Source organism: Gossypium hirsutum, chromosome D07 (assembly GCF_007990345.1).
Source record: "Gossypium hirsutum isolate 1008001.06 chromosome D07, Gossypium_hirsutum_v2.1, whole genome shotgun sequence".
NCBI classification, from domain to species: domain Eukaryota; kingdom Viridiplantae; phylum Streptophyta; class Magnoliopsida; order Malvales; family Malvaceae; genus Gossypium; species Gossypium hirsutum.
In genome coordinates this window covers 16,772,751-16,795,264 of record NC_053443.1, presented here as the reverse complement: position 1 = coordinate 16,795,264, position 22,514 = coordinate 16,772,751, and the positions used below count along the sequence as shown (strand labels likewise).

At 34.7% G+C, this 22,514-nt stretch overlaps 1 protein-coding gene across 1 annotated transcript; it reads left to right on the top strand.

Annotated features, from left to right (window-relative positions):
• The first annotated feature begins 19,867 nt into the window (after positions 1 to 19,867).
• On the top strand, positions 19,868 to 20,458 carry LOC107955472 (transcription factor PERIANTHIA). The gene has a single exon (XM_041097612.1). It carries the CDS (start codon positions 19,868 to 19,870, stop codon positions 20,456 to 20,458), a length of 591 nt encoding a protein of 196 aa, XP_040953546.1.
• The last annotated feature ends 2,056 nt before the right edge of the window (positions 20,459 to 22,514 follow it).

The following is a 22,514-nucleotide window of genomic DNA, read 5'->3' as shown; positions in this document are numbered from 1 at the left end:
ATTGCGGTCACTGCGGGTATCGCGGTCGTGAATTTTTTTAAAATTCGTACAACTTTTTGTAAAACATAATAATTATAATTATAATTATAAAAAGTCACTTTTAATGATTTTTAGAGTGTTTTTTAACACTTATGAACTTTTATTAACATGAAATGAGAACACAACTTTTATAATCCTTAATTATTCTTACATTTATTTACGAATTTTCTAAGAATGTTATATTAACTAATAACAAAGTAAAAAAAAAAAGAAGAAGAAATATTAAACATTTATCATATTTAATAAGTTTGAAAGTTTTTATAGATAAAATAATTGAAAATTCATACCTGAGAGATGTCTTCAATTTTTCTTGATAGCTTTGAAGATGGTGAAGATATAAACATTCTATGCTGCAAAAGGAAAAAAAGAATAGATAAATGTATAGATTCTCATTAATTATTCCTATTTCCTACCACTTATTCTCACTCTCATTCTACTTTCATATATAGTTTAACATGCTTCGATTCTTAATTATTTTTTCATCAAATATACTCCATTCATTTATCTAAAGATATATTTTAAATGTTTTAATATCATCAAAATTAAGAACATTAACAAAATTTTTCTTCAAAAAAAAAACATACCTTACAAATAATGGTAGTGGTACGATTTAGTTTTCACCAATTAGTGGAATGACGAGGAAGATCAGATCCTTCACCTTCACTTTGATAGGGTTCTTAACTTGATATGGAGGATATATTTGAATATAATTGATATGGAGGATATATTTGAATAGGATGATACATGAGAGGTGGAGGTGAGTGATACATTGATGGTGGAGGATGCATTTAAGGCTGGTATGGCACACCATAATTAGGAAATGGTGGAGAATAAACATATGGTTGTGGATAACCATGTGAAGGTTGAAAATATGAAGGTTGTTCTGGTGGATATAAACCTTGAGTGCTAGTTGGTGAATCACTATACCCCAGGTTACTAGAACTCGATCTCCTACCAGATGAAGAGCCTATAGAAGTATGATTTTTGCCTTTTCCTTTTGATGGAGCTCTAGGTTCACTTCTACCTCTCCTAGGTTCAGGAAACATATTTCCATCAAACTCTGATCTATCACAGAAATGTCCACTAGTGGTACCAACTCCATATTCTCCTCCATACTGACTAGAAGACCTAATTTCACCTCTATCACCACTATATCCATCATCCTCATTAATTGGACTTAAACCACCACCATTGGGTCCATCGCCACTCTGATTTGACGTTAAACTAGAACTTGAATGAGACAAATTTTGTTGTTGAGATTGATTAACATTCATTTCATCATTAGAGGTATCCACAGGCAACACATCGACATTTTCACCATCTAATAATAGATTCTCTTTCTCATGAAGCTATTCTGATAGTGGATCAACATCTTCAAAGATATAATCTAGGCTGATATGATTAAAACTAGCGTTTATATCATCAGTGCTCATTCTTTTTTGATGCCTTCTCTGAAGCCTCATATTATAATAGGTAAACACTAGTTTCTCAAGTTTTTTATACTTTAACCTATTTCTTGCCTTGGTGTGAATATAACTAAATGTGCTCCAATTTCGTTCGCAATTTGATGCTGAAGTTGTTTGACTAAGCACTTTAATTGCTAATTTTTGTAATTCAGGAACACATGTGCCGTATATTATCCACCACTCAGCTGCATAATATTATTTAAATTTCAAAATAACTTCAAAATATACAATATAATTAAATAATATAAATTAAATTAAATAATTTAATTAACTGTTTACCTGGACTCATTTGCTTCCAAGCTCTTTGTGCTTGTGGAGTACCTAATGTCTCATGTTTATCTCTAAATAGTAACAACTACATAAATAAAAGATAGAGTAAAAATAAAATAAAAAAAATTCTATTTCAAATTATGTAACTAAGTTACAAATAATAGTACTTGAATCTAACCTGATTAACCATTTTGACTTGAGTATCAAGAGAAGGTTCTAATCTTTCAATTATTGATCGTGTACCTTCTAATGTTTCTATTAGTACTGTAACACCCCCAACCCGTATCCGTCGCCGGAACCGGGTTATGGAGCATTATCGGACATATCGGATAACTTATCACTAATTCACAAATAAATAACATACATAGCATACTTTAATCAATACATCACCTAGATACATGCCACATTATCAAAAGAAAGGTACATCACTAAAATTTCTCTGAGGTCGGGATTGCTCTGGATGCTGGACCGAACACTGGTTTTCTATTAACCTGCACACAAAAACAACCATACGTTGAGTATGGGAATACTCAGTGATATTACCATAATTCAAATTTATAACATTAATGAATAAATTGTATACATTTAATTTATGTCTATAATTATTCATTAATTATCTCATATTTTAAATCAACTTGATAATTAATAAAAATAAGCAATATTTCAAATCTTGTATTTAATTGTATTCATACCTTATTTCACTATCTCAATTCCAATGAATTTTTCACATCTCATTCCAATAGTTCATTTCAATTTATATACAATTCATCCAATTTATCAGTATATTCAATATCAATTCTATTGTAATTTGTACTCACTAATATCATATAACAAAAATTTACTGTTAATCACATCATGAACTTTGGGTTCATATATTCAAATCTCATATCTCGATTTTCAATTCACATATCAATTTACAATTTTACTTTCTCATTTCTTTCCATAGCTCAATCAATCACACTTAGTCAAAATTTCTCATTTCAATTATTTACCCCTATTAACAAGACTCGGACCTTGACGGATACATGGATCCAACCAAACACACCAGACTATCCAACCTAACACACCTGGAATAATATAAATCCTCTTTAACACACCAGTATATCATATCCTCCCAAACACACCAATAAGGCATTAGATGTCTCTTCGGATAAACTGGAGCACATGATAACAGAATCATCTTCTCGGCCGAACTACAAATCTCCTAATCACACCACAAATCCTATGGCATGCCATTTGTACCCTATCTAGTCCGATAAGTTAATAGGGTATTATTTTACTTTTCCAACTTTGAATTCATTTCCACAACAATTTCAAATATTCAAGCAATTTAAAACATCTATTATTTCAATTCACAAACAATTCAATATCATTTAATTCAATATCGATATTTACCTTATTTTTATTTATTAAACATATTATTCAAAATTCAACAATTTCTATTAATAAATTCAATACCAATACGTATTTATCATTAAATTCAATCGTGATACTTTCCTCAATTTGGTTATCATGTATATTAATTTAAATTTTAACAATTAATAATTAAATTAAATTATGGTAATACTAACCGAAATTTCTCTCGAGTCACTCCTTGTTCACCTTCTCCTTTCCTTTCTCGGACAATGACTCTTGCACGACATTAGCTACGTAATTAAACAATTAAAAATCATTAATACACAATTTCATCAAAATATTTCCATTTATACCTAAACTTTACCTAAATTCTCATTTAATCCCTTATCAATACTAATTTTATTTTCCTAATCTAACTCCATATTCTCTCTTAATTCTTACTATAAACTCATTTTAACTCTTCATTTTCACCATAAATCCCTAATTTTGAAATTCTCTCAATTTAGTCCCTATTAATTCAAAGCCTATAATTTATTTTACAAATCAACCTTTTACTAACTTCTAACTTGAAAGTCAATCAATTTAATCCCTAATTCTTCAATTTATTCAACATAAACAACATCTAAAAATTTACTAACTTTCAAATTTTCAACTTAAATTAAGTAGTATTTTGTTCTAAGATTCCAAAAATATTAAAATTACAAGAAAATGGACTAAATTGACTTACCATCAAACTTTGAACCTTAATCTAATAATATAATATAATATAATATAACAATATTTTAATCTAAAATATCTCATACTTAAATAATAAGTAAATTATACATATTATTACAAATGTATATATATATTTATTACACATGTATTTTATTATAACCACACAAGTGTCACATTTTTGGTTTATTTACTAATTTAGTCCTTTTTTATTTATCTATTTCATAATTAAACTTTCACAATCAATTCAATTTAGTCTTTTTATCTAATTACTTTTAATTCAAGCAAATTCAGTTAATCGAAACCTAATTAACTACACCATTAGTTTCGTAAATATTTATTAAAAATATTTATGAGTCTGATTTACCGGAACGGAATCCTGAGAATGTACTTTTTTTTATTAATCACATTTGACATATAATTATTTAATAATAATATTTACGAACTTACTCGTCGAATTTAGTGGCCCCGAACTACTATTTCTGACACCACTAAAAATCGGGCTGTTACAAGTACATTCTCAGAATGCTTCACCCCAAATTGAAATTGAGGATTGAGAAAATAACCTAAGTATAATTTATAAAAATATCATAAAATAATAATAATCTAAATTTTAAAATAATAAAATATAAAAATAGTTCTTAATTATATGAAACATTTTATCTTACCAGCTGAATGCAAGTCGGAATGCATAAAATTCCATCCATTGTCAATAATCTTTTCGTACTCGGTGAAATATCAACAATCTTGTTGAATTGCTCGTTTAGCTCTATCAACAGCCTCATAAATAAAGCTCATTGTTGGTTTTTCATCGCTATCCACAAGTTTCAATACTTTTACTAGGGGCTCGTAAACTTTTATGAGGTCATTGGCTTTTTTCCAAAAATCTTTTCCCAAAACAATTTTTTTGGCTTCATAAGCAGGCCTTGACTTTTGCTGCCCCCATTTTGATTCTTTAAATTCCTATATATTCATAAGAAAAATTTTAAAATAATATAATTTAAATTATTTTGAACTAATGAAATCATTAAAGGTTGCTATATTTAAGTAATTATATTAACTAATTATAAAATACTGACATTTGAATTAAACATTTCTCTCAGACCTTGCTTTTGTCTTGTTATCTCTTTAAGTTGAATGAAATGAGTTGCAAATCGAGTAAGAGCGGGTCAAAGTATTTGTTTCCCTTGTGTATACTTCTTCATCAAATCAACAGTCCAAATGTGATTCTATATAAAGCAAGTCATTTTCTTTGCCTCATCTAACACTTTTGCTACACTGGGCTTTTTCCCAATATCTTCAAGGCATAAATCTAAACAATGAGCTGCACATGAGGTCCAATATAGATGTTTTCTTTTCAACATTAATTTTTTTCCAGCAGCTTTCATTGTTGCCTCATTATCAGTCACTATTTGGAAAATGTAATTTTCTCCAATTTCTTCTACAACTGAATCTAATAAATAATAGTAGAATTCAGCATCTCTACTACGGACACTTGAGACATCTACCGATTTCCAAAAAGCGGTTCCTTTACTGCAATAAACAAGAAAATTAATGATGTGCATTTGATTCAAACTGTTGGTCCAACCATCACACATTAGAGTTGCACCCAATTCTTTCCAATGGGTCTTTAGTCCATTTACCCAATCACGAACTCGTTGATACTCTGACTCCAAATACACATCTGAAACCTTATAAGGTGTTGGGAGCTTTACACCTTGTCCAACTTCCGTTGACACTTGAATTAAGTTATACAACCATGGAGAGCTTGCTAAATGAAAATGAAGTCTTTCATATATTAAAAATTTAGATACCATTTCACCTATCTTCCTTCGAAAACTTTTTAAAAAAGAGTCATTGACCTTTGGTTGCTTTGAAATTTTTCTTCTAACCAATTTAGGTATAGCTCCCCTTAAGGTAAACTTAGACTCACTTGGGATGGATTTACTTGTTCTTTCTCTATGATATTCTCTAGCTGATCCATGATAAGATCGCCCTTCTTCATAAATGTTATCCCAACCACCAGTACTTCGTTTGAATTCTTCCCTTCTATACCACTCGTGTTGTGATTGGATACTTTCTCGAGTTGCTTGGCTTATAGCAGAAACCTCATCAATGAATTCTTCGTGTACATCCTCCTCTTCTATTAATTGAGATAAGAATTCATCTTTTCTCCTCTTTTTGTCTATTTTCTTTGTGTTGCTTTCTTTCACTATATTCATCATACTTTCTCTAATGATACCTGTTAATAAAATAAAAATAATTCACACTTTATATTATTATCAATTATATATAATCTTTATTGATAAATTTACAATAACATTTAAAAATAATAATAAACTATCACATACCAGTAACATTAGGGCATGGTGCAACATTGCCGATTTTATGAGCAATGTGCTCTTTAAATTGTGTTATTCCTCCTTTCACAACTTTACCACAAAGTTTACATACGATATTTCCTTTCGCATTTGGCACTTGATTTCCAAAGTGCCAACCTATATCATTACATGGTGCACCCTCCAATCCTTTAGTCGAGAACTCTTCACATGGTGGAATGCTTTATTTTTATTTATATATAAGAAACATAAAATTATATTTAGAAATATAAGCAACTCATTACTTATATTATCAACAATATAATACAAAAAAGTAAACATCATTAACATGGAAAATTTAAATTTATTGCATAATCCATACATAATTTATTTATTTTTTTAAAAACAACAATACACCATAACCCATTATTACTTGGTTCCAAAGTTTTTGGTATAAATAATTTGTTTTGTTCCATCTTAATAAAATTTAAATTCAAATTGGATCAAATTTAAAAATTCAAGTTTTTCATATTATGCAAACTAAAATCAATAGAGATTTATCTAATGTTGAATTGAATTCATCTATCAAATTTGATAAAGAAAAACACAATGAATTAATTTGTCTTGATTTTTCTACTTTTTATAATACAAGTCATAAGTGATGGAGGCTATAAATTTTTCATTAATTTTGTGTGTAACCTTAAGCAAACCCCAAGCAACAGAGGTTATAATTTTTCATTAATTTTGTGTGTAACCTTAAACAAACCCTGATAATGAAAGTTATGAAATTTTAAAATAATAATAAATAATTATCATTATAAATTATAATTACAATAATAATTAAAAAATAACATATAAAGTAAAATTATAAATCTGATAAGATTAAAGCTTTCATATTAAAAAATATAATAATATGATTGTCGTCAAAGTAATTTTCATTTTCAGTAAAATCTCTCCAAACAATTCTAACTTATTAATCTATAATTTTTTAGTTTTTTTTTTTTGAAATAAAAATCTGAATGCATTAAAAGAGAATATTTAATAATCAGTATACTAATCAAAAAATTGATCCTAACACCTGTCAAGGCGGTGCCTCGGTTTTGCCTAAGAGTAAATGAAAATAAAAATGAAAAAATAAAGGAAAAAGGAAATAAAACGATAGAAACGCCTCTATTCTTAAATCCCTAAACACACAAAACTTAGAAAGAAGAAAAACTAAAGAGAAACTCTATCATCCTTTCCTCTGGAAACTCATATCCTCTACTTTGCATATCAAATTCTTGGAATATGCTGGTTGTGCCTTCTCCCTTCATCCCTAAAGTACAGGTTAATTTTGCAAAGGTCTCGTATTCCATATTAGTTAGGAAAATTTAATATTTAATGACTAAAGTTGCGCATTGGCCTATTCATTTATTTGGAACAAAGAAGATAACAAAGACTTAAGGGACTTAAAGGGAAAATTAACTATAAAGACTTTATTATATGTCATATTAAAAACCGTGTCCAGAGATTTATATATTTTTTAAAATTTAATAAAGGAATTTTTTAATAATTGTTTTAAGAAAATTTTTAACAATTTACTTTATGAAAAAATTAACAGAAACTGAGGGTTTCCATTTCTCAATAAAAGCAACATTTGCATGTACAACAGTTGGCTCTATTCTAGTGGATAAAACAGACGGTGGCTGCCCCTAATTAATGAGTAAAACGAGAACCAAAGAAAAAACACAACAGAACAGCATAAACCAAAACAAAAACAAAAAAATCAAATGAAAATGAAACGATTCTATTCCTTAACCAGTAGCCTCCAACTCTAAAGAACATATTTGCACTGCAAATTCAAGACATGCAAGCAAGAATCAAGACAAAATTTCAGGTACTTACTTGAAAATTATCAATATCTGAATGTGCAAGTGATCAGGGTAGGATTTCCTTTTCAGATCCAAGTCCTCGGCTCCTCACTTTCATCTGCTACTGTGTTGTTTGTCGAAATATGAGAAATAGAATTTCATATTTTCTATTGCTTTTGAGTTTTGATTGCTTTTTTCTGTTTATTTGGACTTCTTTTACTTTTTTTATTGAAAACTCTCTGATTTTGCAGGTAGGGGAATATATTTCGATTTGTTTTATTTTGTTTCTGTTGATTTTTGTTTAGAGGAGATGGATTTTTTTTAATTTACTGTAATGGAAAATAACAGGAATAGCAGCCCGTTATTGCCGTAATTGGCCGTTACTCGTTAAATTACAGCCGCGATCGACCGTCATCGGTGTGACTCTGCTTCACACTGCTATTTTTAGCAGTAGCGGTTTCGGACAGTGCCGTTACCGCTACATAGCGGCCGCTATTCCGATATTAAACCTCTATTTAAATCTCTGAATTTGACAAAAAAATGTTAGGTGTTAAAGTGTTCCAAAAAAATATTGTAACACCCTAAACCTGGCCTAGACATTATGGCCGAATCTAGTAATGTTATGATGAAGGATTTTGAAAACAGTGTTATTTCGATTAATTATCCAAGTTTTATAACCCATATTCGTTTGTAACTATTACTGAAAGTGTTGTTTAATTAAATCATTTTCCAAAACATAATTTACAGCGGAAGTCTTAAAAATTGTTATATTTTGTAAATCCAGTTTTTAATTTTCGTAAAACCGTGATTTCAGTCAAACATCGCAATAAAAGGATTAAAACGCATCCAAAACCAAATTAAGAACCAATAGTCCAAAGAGTCCAATAATTACATAACTCCCAAAAATAGTCATTAATTTAAATGAAAACCAGTATTTAAAACAGATGTGAGTTTGCGTAAACTCAGTGTGTAAACCTACAGAAATAGACATGCATTACATACAAAAATCTCATACACAGTCAAATATAGATTCGGACTTAAGTCCATATCAGATGCAAATAACAGAATCAGATAAGTAGAATAGATATACAGAATCCTACCCCCATCCTCTACACACCAACTTCGACCATCCCATCACACCATGTGGGGTTAAAAAACCCACTCATCCCTACACACCATATAGTGTCGATACAACACATCACAGATAATATGCAGTCGAGCTGCCAGAATTCAGGCGAAAGGTCACCATACAGATCACTTCTTCGACATATACGATTCCCACCCCAAACATATATACAAAATACAGATACAGAAATATCATCCTTAACATTCTCGTATACAAATAACATATATATTTAACGGAATAGTCAGATATGTATAATCATATCCTACACAGAGCAGACTATCAAAATATCAAATCACATGGTTTAGGGTTTGGGTATCCCTCACCGACCTTACGGTAAGCCCACAGTCTATTGGAACGACTTGTGCGACCATAGGGAAATTTTTAGAATATGGGCCCACACGCCTAAATTGGCCTTGCCCATTTGGCCCACACGGCCTGACCCGAAACCCACACGCTCGTGTAACATGCCCGTGTATCCTACATGCTCAAACTGGCCCGTATGGCTCATACGGCTACATTTACACCACTACACGACCGTGTCTTACGCACGACCACGCCTAAGTCAAACACACGGTCGTGTCTCGTACATGGCTAGACACACACCCGTGTGGCATTAACAGAATAATTTTTTGGCTTTCGTCGACACTCGATTTTCTGCGTTTTGGAAACACATGTTCGATTTTTTATGCATAAATACTTTCGAGCCAATCCGCGCCTAAAATCGACACAACAAAACTCCCAAAATCAATCTAAATTCACAATTAAACCGAACTAACGAAACTGAAAAAGGCAAAATTTGAGTGCTCAACAGTTACCTGATTCCCCGAACGACTCTAACTAGGATTCCGGGAGAGAAGAGTCTCGTTCTTCACGATTCGCTGTTGCCAAAACAAAAGTTCATTACTAACGGAACAAACAACATCGTTCTAAACAGATTTAAAGAAAATTTTCCAAAACAAAGACTTGAACCCAAGATCTCACACATACACCTAGTACACCTAACTACAGAAGCAGACAAATATTTGTGTCAGGTATTTACAGAAACATAGATAAATTATTGAGGAGGTTACAACTCTATCCCCTTAAAGAAATTTCGACCTCAAAATTTACCTAGCCCGAACAGATGAGGATATTGCTGACGCATCAAGTCCTCAGGTTCCCACGTGGCTTCCATAGTGCCATGATTCCACCCCAAAAACTTAACCAACAGGATGCACTTTCTCCTCAGAACTTTAATTTCCCGATCCAAAATCTGAACAGGCTCCTCCTCAAAAGTCAAATCCGGTCTAACCTCGATCTCCTCAACAGAGATAATGTGAGATGGATCCGACCGATACCGCCTCAACATCGAGACGTGAAACATATCATGGATATGGTCTAACTCTGGAGGTAGCTCCAACTGATAAGCGACCGGTCCCACATGCTTCAAAATTCAGTACGGCCCAATAAATCTAGGGCTCAACTAGCTCTTACGACCAAATCTCAGAACTTTCTTCCACGGAGAAACCTTAAGAAAAATAAAGTCACCCACATAGTATTCGATATCCCTCCTTTTTAGATCTGCATAGGACTTCTGTCTATCAAAAGTCGGTTTCAGACAATCCCAAATCAGTCTAACCTTATTTTAGTCTCAAAAACTAACTCAGGACCCAAAATCCGTCATTTACCCAACTTAGTCCAACATAGCGGAGTATGACACTTACGACCATACAAAGCCTTGTAAGGTGCCATCTAAATGCTAGACTGGAAACTGTTATTGTAGACAAACTCAGCTAACGGCAGAAAATCCTCCTAACTACCACGAAAATCTATCACACAACTCCGAAGCATATCTTCCAGTATTTGAACCACTCTCTCAGATTAACTATTGGTCTAAGGAAGGAATACAGTACTTAAGTCCAATCTCGAACCCAGAGCCTCATTCAGTTTCTTCCAGAACTGAGAAGTGAAGCGAGGATCCCTATCAGAAATTATCAAAATTGGAACCCCATGCAGTCTTACAATCTTGGATATATAGAACTTCGCTAACTTTTGTAGACAATAGTCCGTCTGAACCGGAATAAAATGAGCGGACTTTGTCAATCGATCCACGATGACCCAAACATAATCCTTTTTAGTGGTTGTCAAGGGCAACCCACTAACGAAGTCCATCGTCACTCGTTCCCATTTCCATAAAGGAATCTTAACAGGTTGTAGCAAACCCGAAAGTAACAGGTGCCCAACCTTAACTTGCTGGCACGTCAAACAACAAGCAACAAAATTCGTAATCTCACGTTTAAAACTTGGCCACCAGTACAGCTCACAAAGATCCTGATACATCTTATTACCACTAAAATGCATAACATAATAACTACTATGCGCCTCCCTCAGAATCGACTGTCTTAGATCAGAATCATTCGGTATACAAACTTGACCTCGAAAACACAGAACTCCATCCTTATTCAACCCAAAATTAGATGCACTGCCGCTTTCATCCTGACGGAATCGCATAATCAAAGATTCATCCCCTAACTACTTATCATGAATTTGATCAATTCAATTCAGCTTAACTTGCAACTCGGCTAATAGACTTCCATCATCAAATAGACTATGGTGAGAGAATATCATTCTCAAATCAGTCATCACTCTACGACTGAGAGCATCGGCCACCACATTGGCCTTACCAAGATGATACTCTATCGTGCAGTTATAATTTATGAGCAACTTAATCCATCGGCGCTACCTAATATTCAACTCCTTCTGAGTAAGGAGGTACTTGAGGCTCTTGTGATCGGTGTAGATAATACACCTCTCACCATACAAATAGTGCCTCTAGATCTTTAACGCAAATACCATAGTAGCTAACTTGAAATTATGCGTTGGACAGTTCCCCTCGTGTGACTTAAGCTGAGGGGACGCATAAGTCACTACCTTACCATTTTACATCAGTACACACCCCAAACCGACGTGCGACGCATCTCTAAACACTATAAACTCCTTACTAGATTCAGGCTATATTAGAACAGGAGCCCGGGTCAGAATAGACTTGAGCTTCTCGAAACTCAATTGTTGCGCATCAAACCACCATTGTGCAGAAGTTTAGTCAAAGGAGCTGCAATCAGAGGGAATCTCTCGACAAACTGTCGATAATATCCCGTAAGACCAAAAAAACTACGGATCTTAGGTACGTTATTAAGCTACTTCCAATCAAGCACAGCCTCAACCTTTCTAAGATCAACTCGGATCCCCTCAAAAGAAGCCACATGCCCCATAAAAGTTACCTCTAGCAACCAGAATTTACACTTGCTCAACTTAGCAAATAGCTGTTTCTCTCAGAGTATCTGAAGCATTACTTTAAAACACTCATCACGCTCATCCTCAGTCTTAGAGTAAACCAGAATATCATCGATGAAAACCACGATGAACTGATCCAGATACGGTTGAAAAACTCGATTCATCAGATCCATGAATGCAGTCGGAGTATTCGTCAAACCAAAAGGCATAATTAGGAACTCGTAGTGCTCATAACGAGTCTTAAATACCGTCTTATGAACATCAACTTCCTTAACCCTCAACTAATTATACCCAGATCAGAGATCTATTTTCAAGAACACTGAAGCCCTTTGGAACTGATCAGATCTTTGAAAGTGGATACTTATTCTTCACAGTCAGTTTATTCAACTGTTAGTAGTCAATGCATATCCTCATGGTACCATCCTTTTTCTTTACAAATAGAACTGGTGCCCCCACAGAAACACACTAGGACGGATGAAACCACGATCCGGAAGCTCTTAAATTTGAGCTTTAAGCTCTGTAAGCTCCTTCGGTGCTATACGGTATAGAGCGATGGACACCGGAGCTGTACCTGTTAGAAGCTCAATACAAAACTCAACTTCCCGATTTGTAGGTAAACCCGATAACTCCTTAGAAAAATATTTAAAAATTCCCTCAGTTTTTATATCCCCGACAGAAGAGTCTCTAGAAACTGAAACACTAACATAGGCCAAATACGCTTCACACCCTTTCCGAACCAACTTCTCAGCCACTAGAGTGGAGATCACATTAGACAAGTAATTTCGACGTTCAGTGATCACAACCATTTCCTTATCATCCACGGTCTTCAGAACAACTCTTAGTCTCGCAATCCAAACTAACTCGGTGCTAAACTAACCAGTCCATACCCACAATTAAGTCAAACTCCCCAAACGGTAGATTTATCAAATTTTTCAGAAACACAGTCCCTTGTACTTCAAACGGAACATTCCTATAAAGTCTACTAACCTAAATAGATTACCCTAACGGGTTTAGTACGATGATCTCACTAGAAGTACACTCTATAGAATCCTCAAGTTTTCAGAAATAGTACTAGCTACATAGGAATGTGTATAACCTATATCTATCAAAGTAGTATAAGGAACATAAAAAATAAAGAACGTACCCGTGATAACATCAGGAGTGTCTCTATCTTTTCGGCGTCGAGTAGTATAAACTAGTGCAGGCTGTCTCACCACAGTCTGACTAGTACCTCTGCCTGGTGCTCTCTATCCTCGACCCATACCATTACCACCCCTAGCTTGTCCACGACTCCTAAGTGGCTACTGAACCGTCCTCTGAGGTTGTATAGAACTTGGTCATGAAACTTGCATTTGATCAGTACGATGTAAACACTATCTAATCTGATGCTCTAAAAACACACACCTCAGAGAATCCCCTAACCTCCTCCAACACTCGCCCTGATGGCGCCTACCAGAATCACCACACGGCTGAATCCCAGTAAGAGCAACAGGAACCCCCACTCTAACAGGCCCATCAGGTCTGGCCCGTTTATTAGGCCTCTGAACAGAACTAAAGGGCTTCGAATCCTTCTTATTCTTGCCTCTCTATTGGTCTCTACTTTGGTACTCCACGCACTTAACTTTCTTGGCAATCTTCGTTTTATCCACCAGAATAGTAAACTCGCGCTCCCTCTGCGAAGCAATCAATACCCTCAGATTATCTCAAGCTATCCTCAAAACAAACATATTCCTCATATTCAGACGCCACTATGCCACGAGTGTAGCGGCTCAATCTGAAGAACTCGACCTCATACTCAGCCATAGATTTATCACCTATTGTGAGATTTATGAACTCACGCCTACGAGCATCAACATAGCTTGCGCCCACATACTTCCCTCGAAAGGTAGTCTCAAAATAATCTCAGTTCAGACGGTCCCGTTGAGTACCCTCTTCAACCGACAACCACCACTGATATGCCTCATCGCGAAGCAAAGAGACTGCACCCTTTAGTTTCTGCTCAGTAGTACAGAAGGGCGACTCCAGTGACACCCATAAATAGCTCAGCTCTATTGGACCGGAGTCATTCAGCTACCGACCCACAGCCCCCAGATCTAAAATAGGATCCTGCGACCCTCTCCAACACCTTCAACATGGCTTGGGACAATGCGTCATCCCTAGTCGAGTGACTTTGAGACCCAATCTCAAAAGCAGGTGACACTGGTGTCTCACTCATGTCTAAATTTGACATACTGCCTAAAGAGGAAGACTCAGCTCTAGCCCCCCTATAACCCTTACCGTGCCCATGAATACCATGACCGTGAGTTCCACGAGCGCTCATCATATATTTTAAATTTATTTATATTATAAAATTTTATGCATTAGTTCTAGTATTTATTAGCAGATATTTTATGCTTTAAATTATCAGAAGTTCAAAAATATTTCAGAGTTTTCAGTTTCTAACTAACTCAGTACAGTTTTAGAAAGTAATAACTACCGTGTTTTCAGAGAATTTCTATCTAAGTTTAGAAATACTTACAAGGTCAGTGCCGGAGACTCGGTGTACTACACACTTTACTAAAAATTATCCAAATTATTTCAAAACCAGTCTTTTTTGAAACACGATTTTGGAACCAAAAATTTATAGCCTGAGTTTTGTAACCTGGCTCTGATACCACTAAATGTAACACCCCAAACCTGGCCTAGACGTTATGCCCGAATCTGGTAATGTTACGAAGAAGGATTTTAAAAACAGTGTATTTCAGTTAATCATCCAAGTTTTATAACCCATATTCATTTGTAATTATTACTGAAAGCGTTGTTTAATTAACTCATTTGCCAAAACTTAATTTACAGCGAAAGTCTTAGAAATTGTTATATTTCGTAAATCCAGTTTTTAGTTTTCATAAAACCGTGATTTTAGTCAAACATCGCAATGAAAGGATTAAAACGCATCTAAAACCAAATTAAGAACCAACAGTCTAGAGAGTCCAATAATTACATAACTCCCAGAAATAGTCATTAATTTAAATGAAAAGCAATATTTAAAACAGTTTACAAACTCATGGTCACCGTGAGGCTCCATCGCACAGATCCGCCTAAGTATGTAGATTACCTGAACAGAACAGACAAACAAATGTGAGTTTGCGTAAAATCAATGTGTAACCCTACAGAAATAGACATGCATTACATACAGAAATCTCATACACAGTCAAATACAGATTCAGCCTTAAGTCCATTTTAGATGCAAATAACAGAATTAGATAAGCAGAACATATATACAAAATCCTACCCCTATCATCTACACATCAAGTCCGACCATTCCATCACACCATATGGGGTTAAAAACACCCACCCATCCCTACACACCATATAGTATAGATACGACACATCATATATAATATGCAGTCGAGTTGCCAAAATATAGGCGAAAGGTTGCCATACAGATCACTTCTTCCACATATATGATTCTCACCCCAAACATATGTACAGAATATAGATACAGAAATATAATGCTTAACATACTCGTATACAGATAACAGATATATTTAACAGAATAGTCAGACATGTATATCGGTGTCCTACTTAGAGTAGACTATCAGAATATCAGATCACATGGTTTAAGGTTTGGTTAGCCCTTACTGACCCTACGGTAGGCTCATAGTCGATTAGAATGACCGATGCGACCCTAGAAAAAATTTTAGAATTATGGGCCCACATGTCCGTGTGGCCCACACGCCCAAATTGGCCTTACTCGTGGGCCACACGGCTTGGCCCGAAACCTACATGCCAAGTGTATGAAAAATTAGTTTTATGAATAGAAGAAGAGCATATGTCACACATTTGATATTTATTCCGCAAAATTCTTACCCATAGCTTATCCGACCTGGTTACAATTTGGAAATCTAATTTCATCAAGAAGGAAAAATTTTGGGGAACCATTCTTCTTAAGCCTAACCTATATTTCTTCATCGGTTGACAGCAGGTTTCCCAACTCACTAACACCATTTTCCTCACTTCATTAGAAGACCCCTACATAAAATTTCTCACCATTTTTTCAATTGTTTGGCACATATCCACAGGAATCATGGTTGTCTACATAAAATAACTGGGAATAGTCAACAAAACAAACTTCGCCAAAGTTACTCTTCCAACCAACAAGTTAGCATCGATAATAAAGCAATTAGGTATTCAATACAAATTATTGTAAAAAAAAAGATGCTAGCTTACCTTTCGATCTAGTAGAAGCCTCATGTTGTTGCTTGGTATTAAGTGCCTGCTTCAGCTTGTAACCAATGTGGATTGATAAGGTACTCAACAAGGCACCACCTATCTTCACAAGAAACAAAAGGTTCTAATGAATTGAAAGTGAACCAACTACACTAATGAAAAAATGGTACTTAAATTGCATGATTTCAGTTATGAGAGCAATTTGAATAACAAGAAATGTAATTAATTTGTTCAACTAACAAAGAGCAGGTTTAGCCTCTCTAAGAAGAAATCATCATCTATGGTTAGAATGTTTAAAACAACGATATAAACACGATCAACATCCCAAGCATTAAAATGAATTTACAAACACTAGATAACATCTTAAAAAAAGATGAGCCACAAGTCAAGTTGGTTTACAGTTGAAATAGATAACAAAGAGTAGGTTTAGCCTCTTTATTTTGCATGCAAGAAATGTGCTTACAGTTGCAATGGTCTGCAAATTTCATCAATATGTTTAGAAAAGAGAAAACCAAGCCACTAGATTTGAACAATTTAATATACACTTTCTCTTTAAAAAAACTATTAAATATCCAAAAATAAGCGATAGCATGTGATTATATTATGTGTATAATCGTTCATTTCTTGTATGAATTTCGTGATTTCTGCTTCCAAAGAATACAGATAACTAGTATCGTGAAAAGTACATAATCATTTCATCTTTTCCCTATTAGCACTCATGTCCATTAATACATGGTTCCTTATTTAGAACGAGAAAGATGCAAGTGCACATTAAAACAAGGGAAAACAATTAAAGCATCCACCTGCCAATCCTTCTTTGCATGGATTGGCGCATGTAAAACTGGTGACACAGCATCATTGCACATGCTATTGCTACTTGAGGCCTGCAAGTAGAATTTTCAATCACCACTTAAAAAATGTTACGCATACTAAAACACAAAACAAAACTTAATGCTTCAAAAGCAATATTATGCGAAACAACTTTAGAATTGCAAAACTAATGACCTAATTGGTGATATATTGGAAACCAATTAGCATCTCATCAAGTTAGTAAAGAACTTCAAAATAGGCATAGCCCTTACCCTTACACTTTAAGCTTCATTCCAAGCTCTTGAAGAAAAGAACAATATGACTTCGTAAATACTCCCCTCTTCCAAGGTCAATTTTGTCATTCCTAGATGGAGAATGGTTCTCAATTCCTTTTCGGCTAAAGTACTACTTGCGCGTAGATGAATGCAATTACTCTTGGTTCTCAAAATTTAACAAGTTTCAAAAACCCAAAAAGGGATTAAGGAGGTTTTATTTAAAATAGACAATCCCTTTCAATCCAAGATAACCTTAAAAAATCAAGCTTTTGAAGTATCAAAAAACACCCATTAACCTGATTTTATCTACAAAAATAGAAAAATTAAAAAAAAACCTTGAATCTCGATTCTGAAAACACATGGCTTTTGAAGAAAATCTTTTAATTTAAGATTGCTTTCAAACTACTGTCAATTACTGAAAACAAAAAACAAACCCAAAAGTCAATTTTTTTTTAGAAAAATAGATGATTGACAAAAAGGGATTCACAGAATCGGAGATTAATAGAGAAAAACATAAAAAAAACCCAAGCATCAAATACTCATATTTTTCAGTTTTCAAGTTCTTGAACAATTTAAGAAAAAAAAACAACTCAAAAACTCAAATCAAACTTAAGCATCAAAGATCCACATTGTTCAGTTTTCAAGAAGCTTAAATCTTCCCCATGAAAGTTGATGCTTACCTAGAGACGACTTCGAGCGTTTTGAGCTTTCCTTCCCCTCAACTCGACAGAAAGATGAAAAGTGAAAGTTTGGAAGAAAATGTTGAATGAATAACATCCCCAAGTTTTTGCCAAATATAAGCTTGTAAATTTGTGATTTTTTATGGGTACGCAAGGAAGAAAAAAAAGTTTAAGCTATTCCTTGTATTTGCTGAATAATCATTCCATTGGCTAAGTGCTGAATGACCATTCAGCGTTTTTAAGAAATATGTTATGAGCTGAAAAGCTAGTTGAAGGAATTTGCGAAGTTTAATTAAAACGGGGAGTCTTGAGAACTAATAATACGGGGCGGTTTGGTTATAACAGAATAGTTCCACGTCATTTCTTTGTTAGCTTTCTTTAAATTGCATGTATTGCAATGAGAAGCAGTTATCAAATGAGAAGAAAATAATCCATTATTTTCTTATCCTCTCTATTCTTCCTCTTCTCTTCTCCGAGTTTCTTCCTTCCTTTACTCAAGATTTAGGCTCCTATCAAAGGTATCAGAGCTTTCACGATCCCTTTTGATGGCCAGCGATGGTGTTTTGACAAGGTTGCAGAAAGATGCGGGCAATATGCAGCAGGAAATCTCAAAAATCCAAGAGGAAATCGCGTATCTGGAGGCCAAGATGGAATCTCGACTACAGGAGTTCAAATTTCGAGGTGACTTACAGTCGTTGTTGGTTCAGTATTTCGGGCCACCACCAACTGGTTCATCGGTAAATGCTGCAGTTGTTAAGGGAAAATGGGTTTTGGGAGCTCCTCCTGAGTTCTTACCCAAAACCACAGACTTACCGCAAGGACAGACGGAACCCTTTGTCACAGATGGAGGTAGTGTGCATGTGCGGGATCGTTCTTATGAAGCTAGAGTTTCTTCTAAAACCAGTCAATTGGAGTGCCCTAAGTTCGATGGAAATGATTTTCGGGTATGGTGGACCAAATTGGAATAGTATTTTAAAGCAGAAGGCATACCTGAAGTGAGTAAGGTCCGCATGGTGATGTTGAACTTAGAAGGCAGAGTGTTAGAATGGCATCATTTCTATTCTCAGAGGAATGGAGGCTTGCAAATGCCGTCTTGGCCGGCGTATATAAAGAGCCTCCAAGATCGTTTTGGATATGGGCCATTTGGGGATCCGATGAGGGAGCTGGTCAACTTGAAACAGCAAGGCTCCATTTTTGGTTTAAAATCCAACAATGTTGGTGTTGTTGCTAATACCTTGCACTATGGTGCCTTGAATATGAGCATTGGTGCAACAACGATAGTTTCAAGTGGAACGGGGTGTTTGGATACAAGGCAGTTCATGTACCAGAAGGGCGCAACATTTGGTGCCCCGTTGGGAAATGGCCAAATTGAGAACTAGGCTGACTCTGGCCTTGCCGATAATAGCCAATAGACTGACACTTCTACTGATGTTGACACTAATCATAAAAAACTGCTTCATGGAGTTCAACATGGAGCTGTAATGGTGAATATGGTGGATCAACCCAAGTCAAAAAGTGGTGATCAAAAGACACTTCGCAGGCTTGCTCAGAATCGAGAAGCTGCAAGGAAAAGTAGATTGAGGAAAAAACCCTATGTTCAGCAGCTTGAGAGTAGTCAACTCAGGCTTACAGAACTAGAGCAAGAGCTTCAAAGGGCACGGCAGCAGGGTATTTTTATCGCATCTGGACTTTCAGGGGACCATGGCCATACAGTTGCGGGAAATGCTGCTTTGGCATTTGACATGGAATATGGTCGCTGGCTTGATGAACATCAACAACTGATAAATGACTTAAGATCAACTGTAAATTCTCATATGGGGGATAATGAATTGTGCATTCTTGTTGGGGGTGTCATGGCACATTATGATAAGGTTTTCAAGCTAAAAAGCATTGGTGCCAAGGTAGATGTATTTCACATGCTATCTGGTATGTGGAAAACACCTGCAGAGAGGTGCTTTATGTGGTTGGGAGGATTTCGTTCATTTGAACTTATGAAGATCCTTGGAAACCACCTAGAGCCTTTGACAGACCAACAATTAATAAGCATATGTAATCTGCAGCAGTCGTCTTAACAGGCTGAAGATGCCTTATCACAAGGAATGGAAGCTTTGCAACTATATTATACACGGAATGATCGATTACAGAAGATAATTCAGAATATTTTGCAGCTTCCAAATCATGACAAAAAGTGTGCATAGGAAGGTCGGGTTCTGTTCAGAAAAAGGAAGATAGTGGTGGGGAAGGTTCCCCAATTGCGACGGGAGTTGTTCCTCCACTTCCACGCTAGTGCTATCGGGGGCCATTCAGGGGTGCATGTTACCCGGAAACGGTTGACTCTTTCCCCGAAGACATGACATGGGAATCCTTCACTGCAATTCAAGCCAAATTTCCTCATTTTTAGCCTTGAGGACAAGGTTGTTATCTGCGAAAGGAGTATTGTTACGAGCTGAAAAGCTAGCTGAAGGAATTCGCGAAGTTTAATTGAAATGGGGAGTTTTGGGAACTAATAATACGGGGCGTTTTGGTTATAACAAAATAGTTCCACGTCATTTCTTTGTTAGTTTTCTTTAAATTGCATGTATTGCATTGAGAAGCAGATATCAAATGAGAAGAAAACAGTCTAGTATTTTCTTATCCTCTCTATTCTTCCTCTTCTCTTCTCCGATTTCCTTCCTTTCTTTACTCGAGATTTAGGCTCGTATTAGAATACTACCGGAATGAATCTGTGAACCAAACAATGAAATAGCTACCTTACTCAGAATAGTCTTGGAATCACAATTCCATCCAACCAAACATAACGCTAAAGTTTGCTTCCATTACACAGTTTACCCGAAAACGTTAACACATTAAAAAAATCAGCTGCCTCCTTCAACCAATCAGAAGTTGCCATGTGACACATTTTTGGTAAAAACACTTAAAATTACAAAAAAATCATAAAATTTATAAAAAAATTATAAATTATTTAAAATTTGAAAAAAAAAGATTGTATAAAATCATTAAAATTTTATAATAAAATAGATTATTTAAAAAAAATTAAATTAAATTCAAAAAATAAACATGATATATTAAAATTCTCTGAATTATAAAAAAATTATAAATCCAAAAAATAAAAATAAAATATATATATATATCAAAAGCTTTCTCGACACTTCTCATCTACTTTATCTTTTCTTTATTTTTCTTGGTTTGTCGTTGTTTTTCTTGATTTGGTGTTTTTATAAGGTTGAGGCTTTGTGTCTGTTCTTTTTTTTTTTTCTGGGTTTTCAATTTTGAACAGTGATGAAAGTTGGTAGAAATTTTTATATTTTTATTGAAAAAATAAAACGCATTTAATACAATATTCATCTGGTGAGTGTTGTTGCTTGCTTCAATTCTTTTTTAACTTTTCTGGGTTTCGTAAAACATGAGAGAAAGTTTTGGGAAAATGACCAAAATTTATGGGTTTTGAGCCATAAGTTTTGCTATTTTTTTATATTTTTAAAATTTTAAATGAATTTTTAGATTTTTATATACTTTTCGAAATTTTCATAATTTTTATATACTCTTTTTATATTTTTAAATTTAAAATTTTTTATGATTTTTTTTTGTTAATTTTTAAGTTTTACCGAAATGCGCCTCGTGGCGTCTTTTGACTGGCTAGAAAAGGCGGCCGGTTTACAGTGTTAACACTTGGAGGTAAACCGTGTAACGGAAACAAACTTTCAGTCCTGAAATACTTTAGGGTAGACGACCGCCTGCCCGAAATATGAGAGAGTTCGGGTAAAAATATAGGCCCGAAATATGGGCTTGAGCAAAAAAATGAGGCCCATTTAAAAAATGGGCCGGGCTCGGGCTCAACTTTTTGGCCCGGGCCCGGCCCGGCCCAAATATAATAAATATATTTTTTTTTAATTTTAAAATACTTTAAAAAAAATTTTATTTTTTTATTTTTAAAATATTTTTTTGTGTTTATTAAAAACCGGGCAGGACAGGGCCGGGCCGGGCTCGGGCTTATTATTTTTTTCCCGAGCCGGGCCTGGGAAAAATTTTAGGCCCATATTTCGGGCCGGGCCCGGGCCCGGGCCTAAGAGTTGGGCCAAATTTTTTTGGCCCGGCCCGGCCCGACCCATGGACAGGTCTACTTTAGGG

What these genes read in the sequence shown, in the direction of transcription:
- LOC107955472 (XM_041097612.1), top strand. Translation starts at nt 19,868, where the DNA reads ATGGTGAATATGGTGGATCAACCCAAGTCAAAAAGTGGTGATCAAAAG.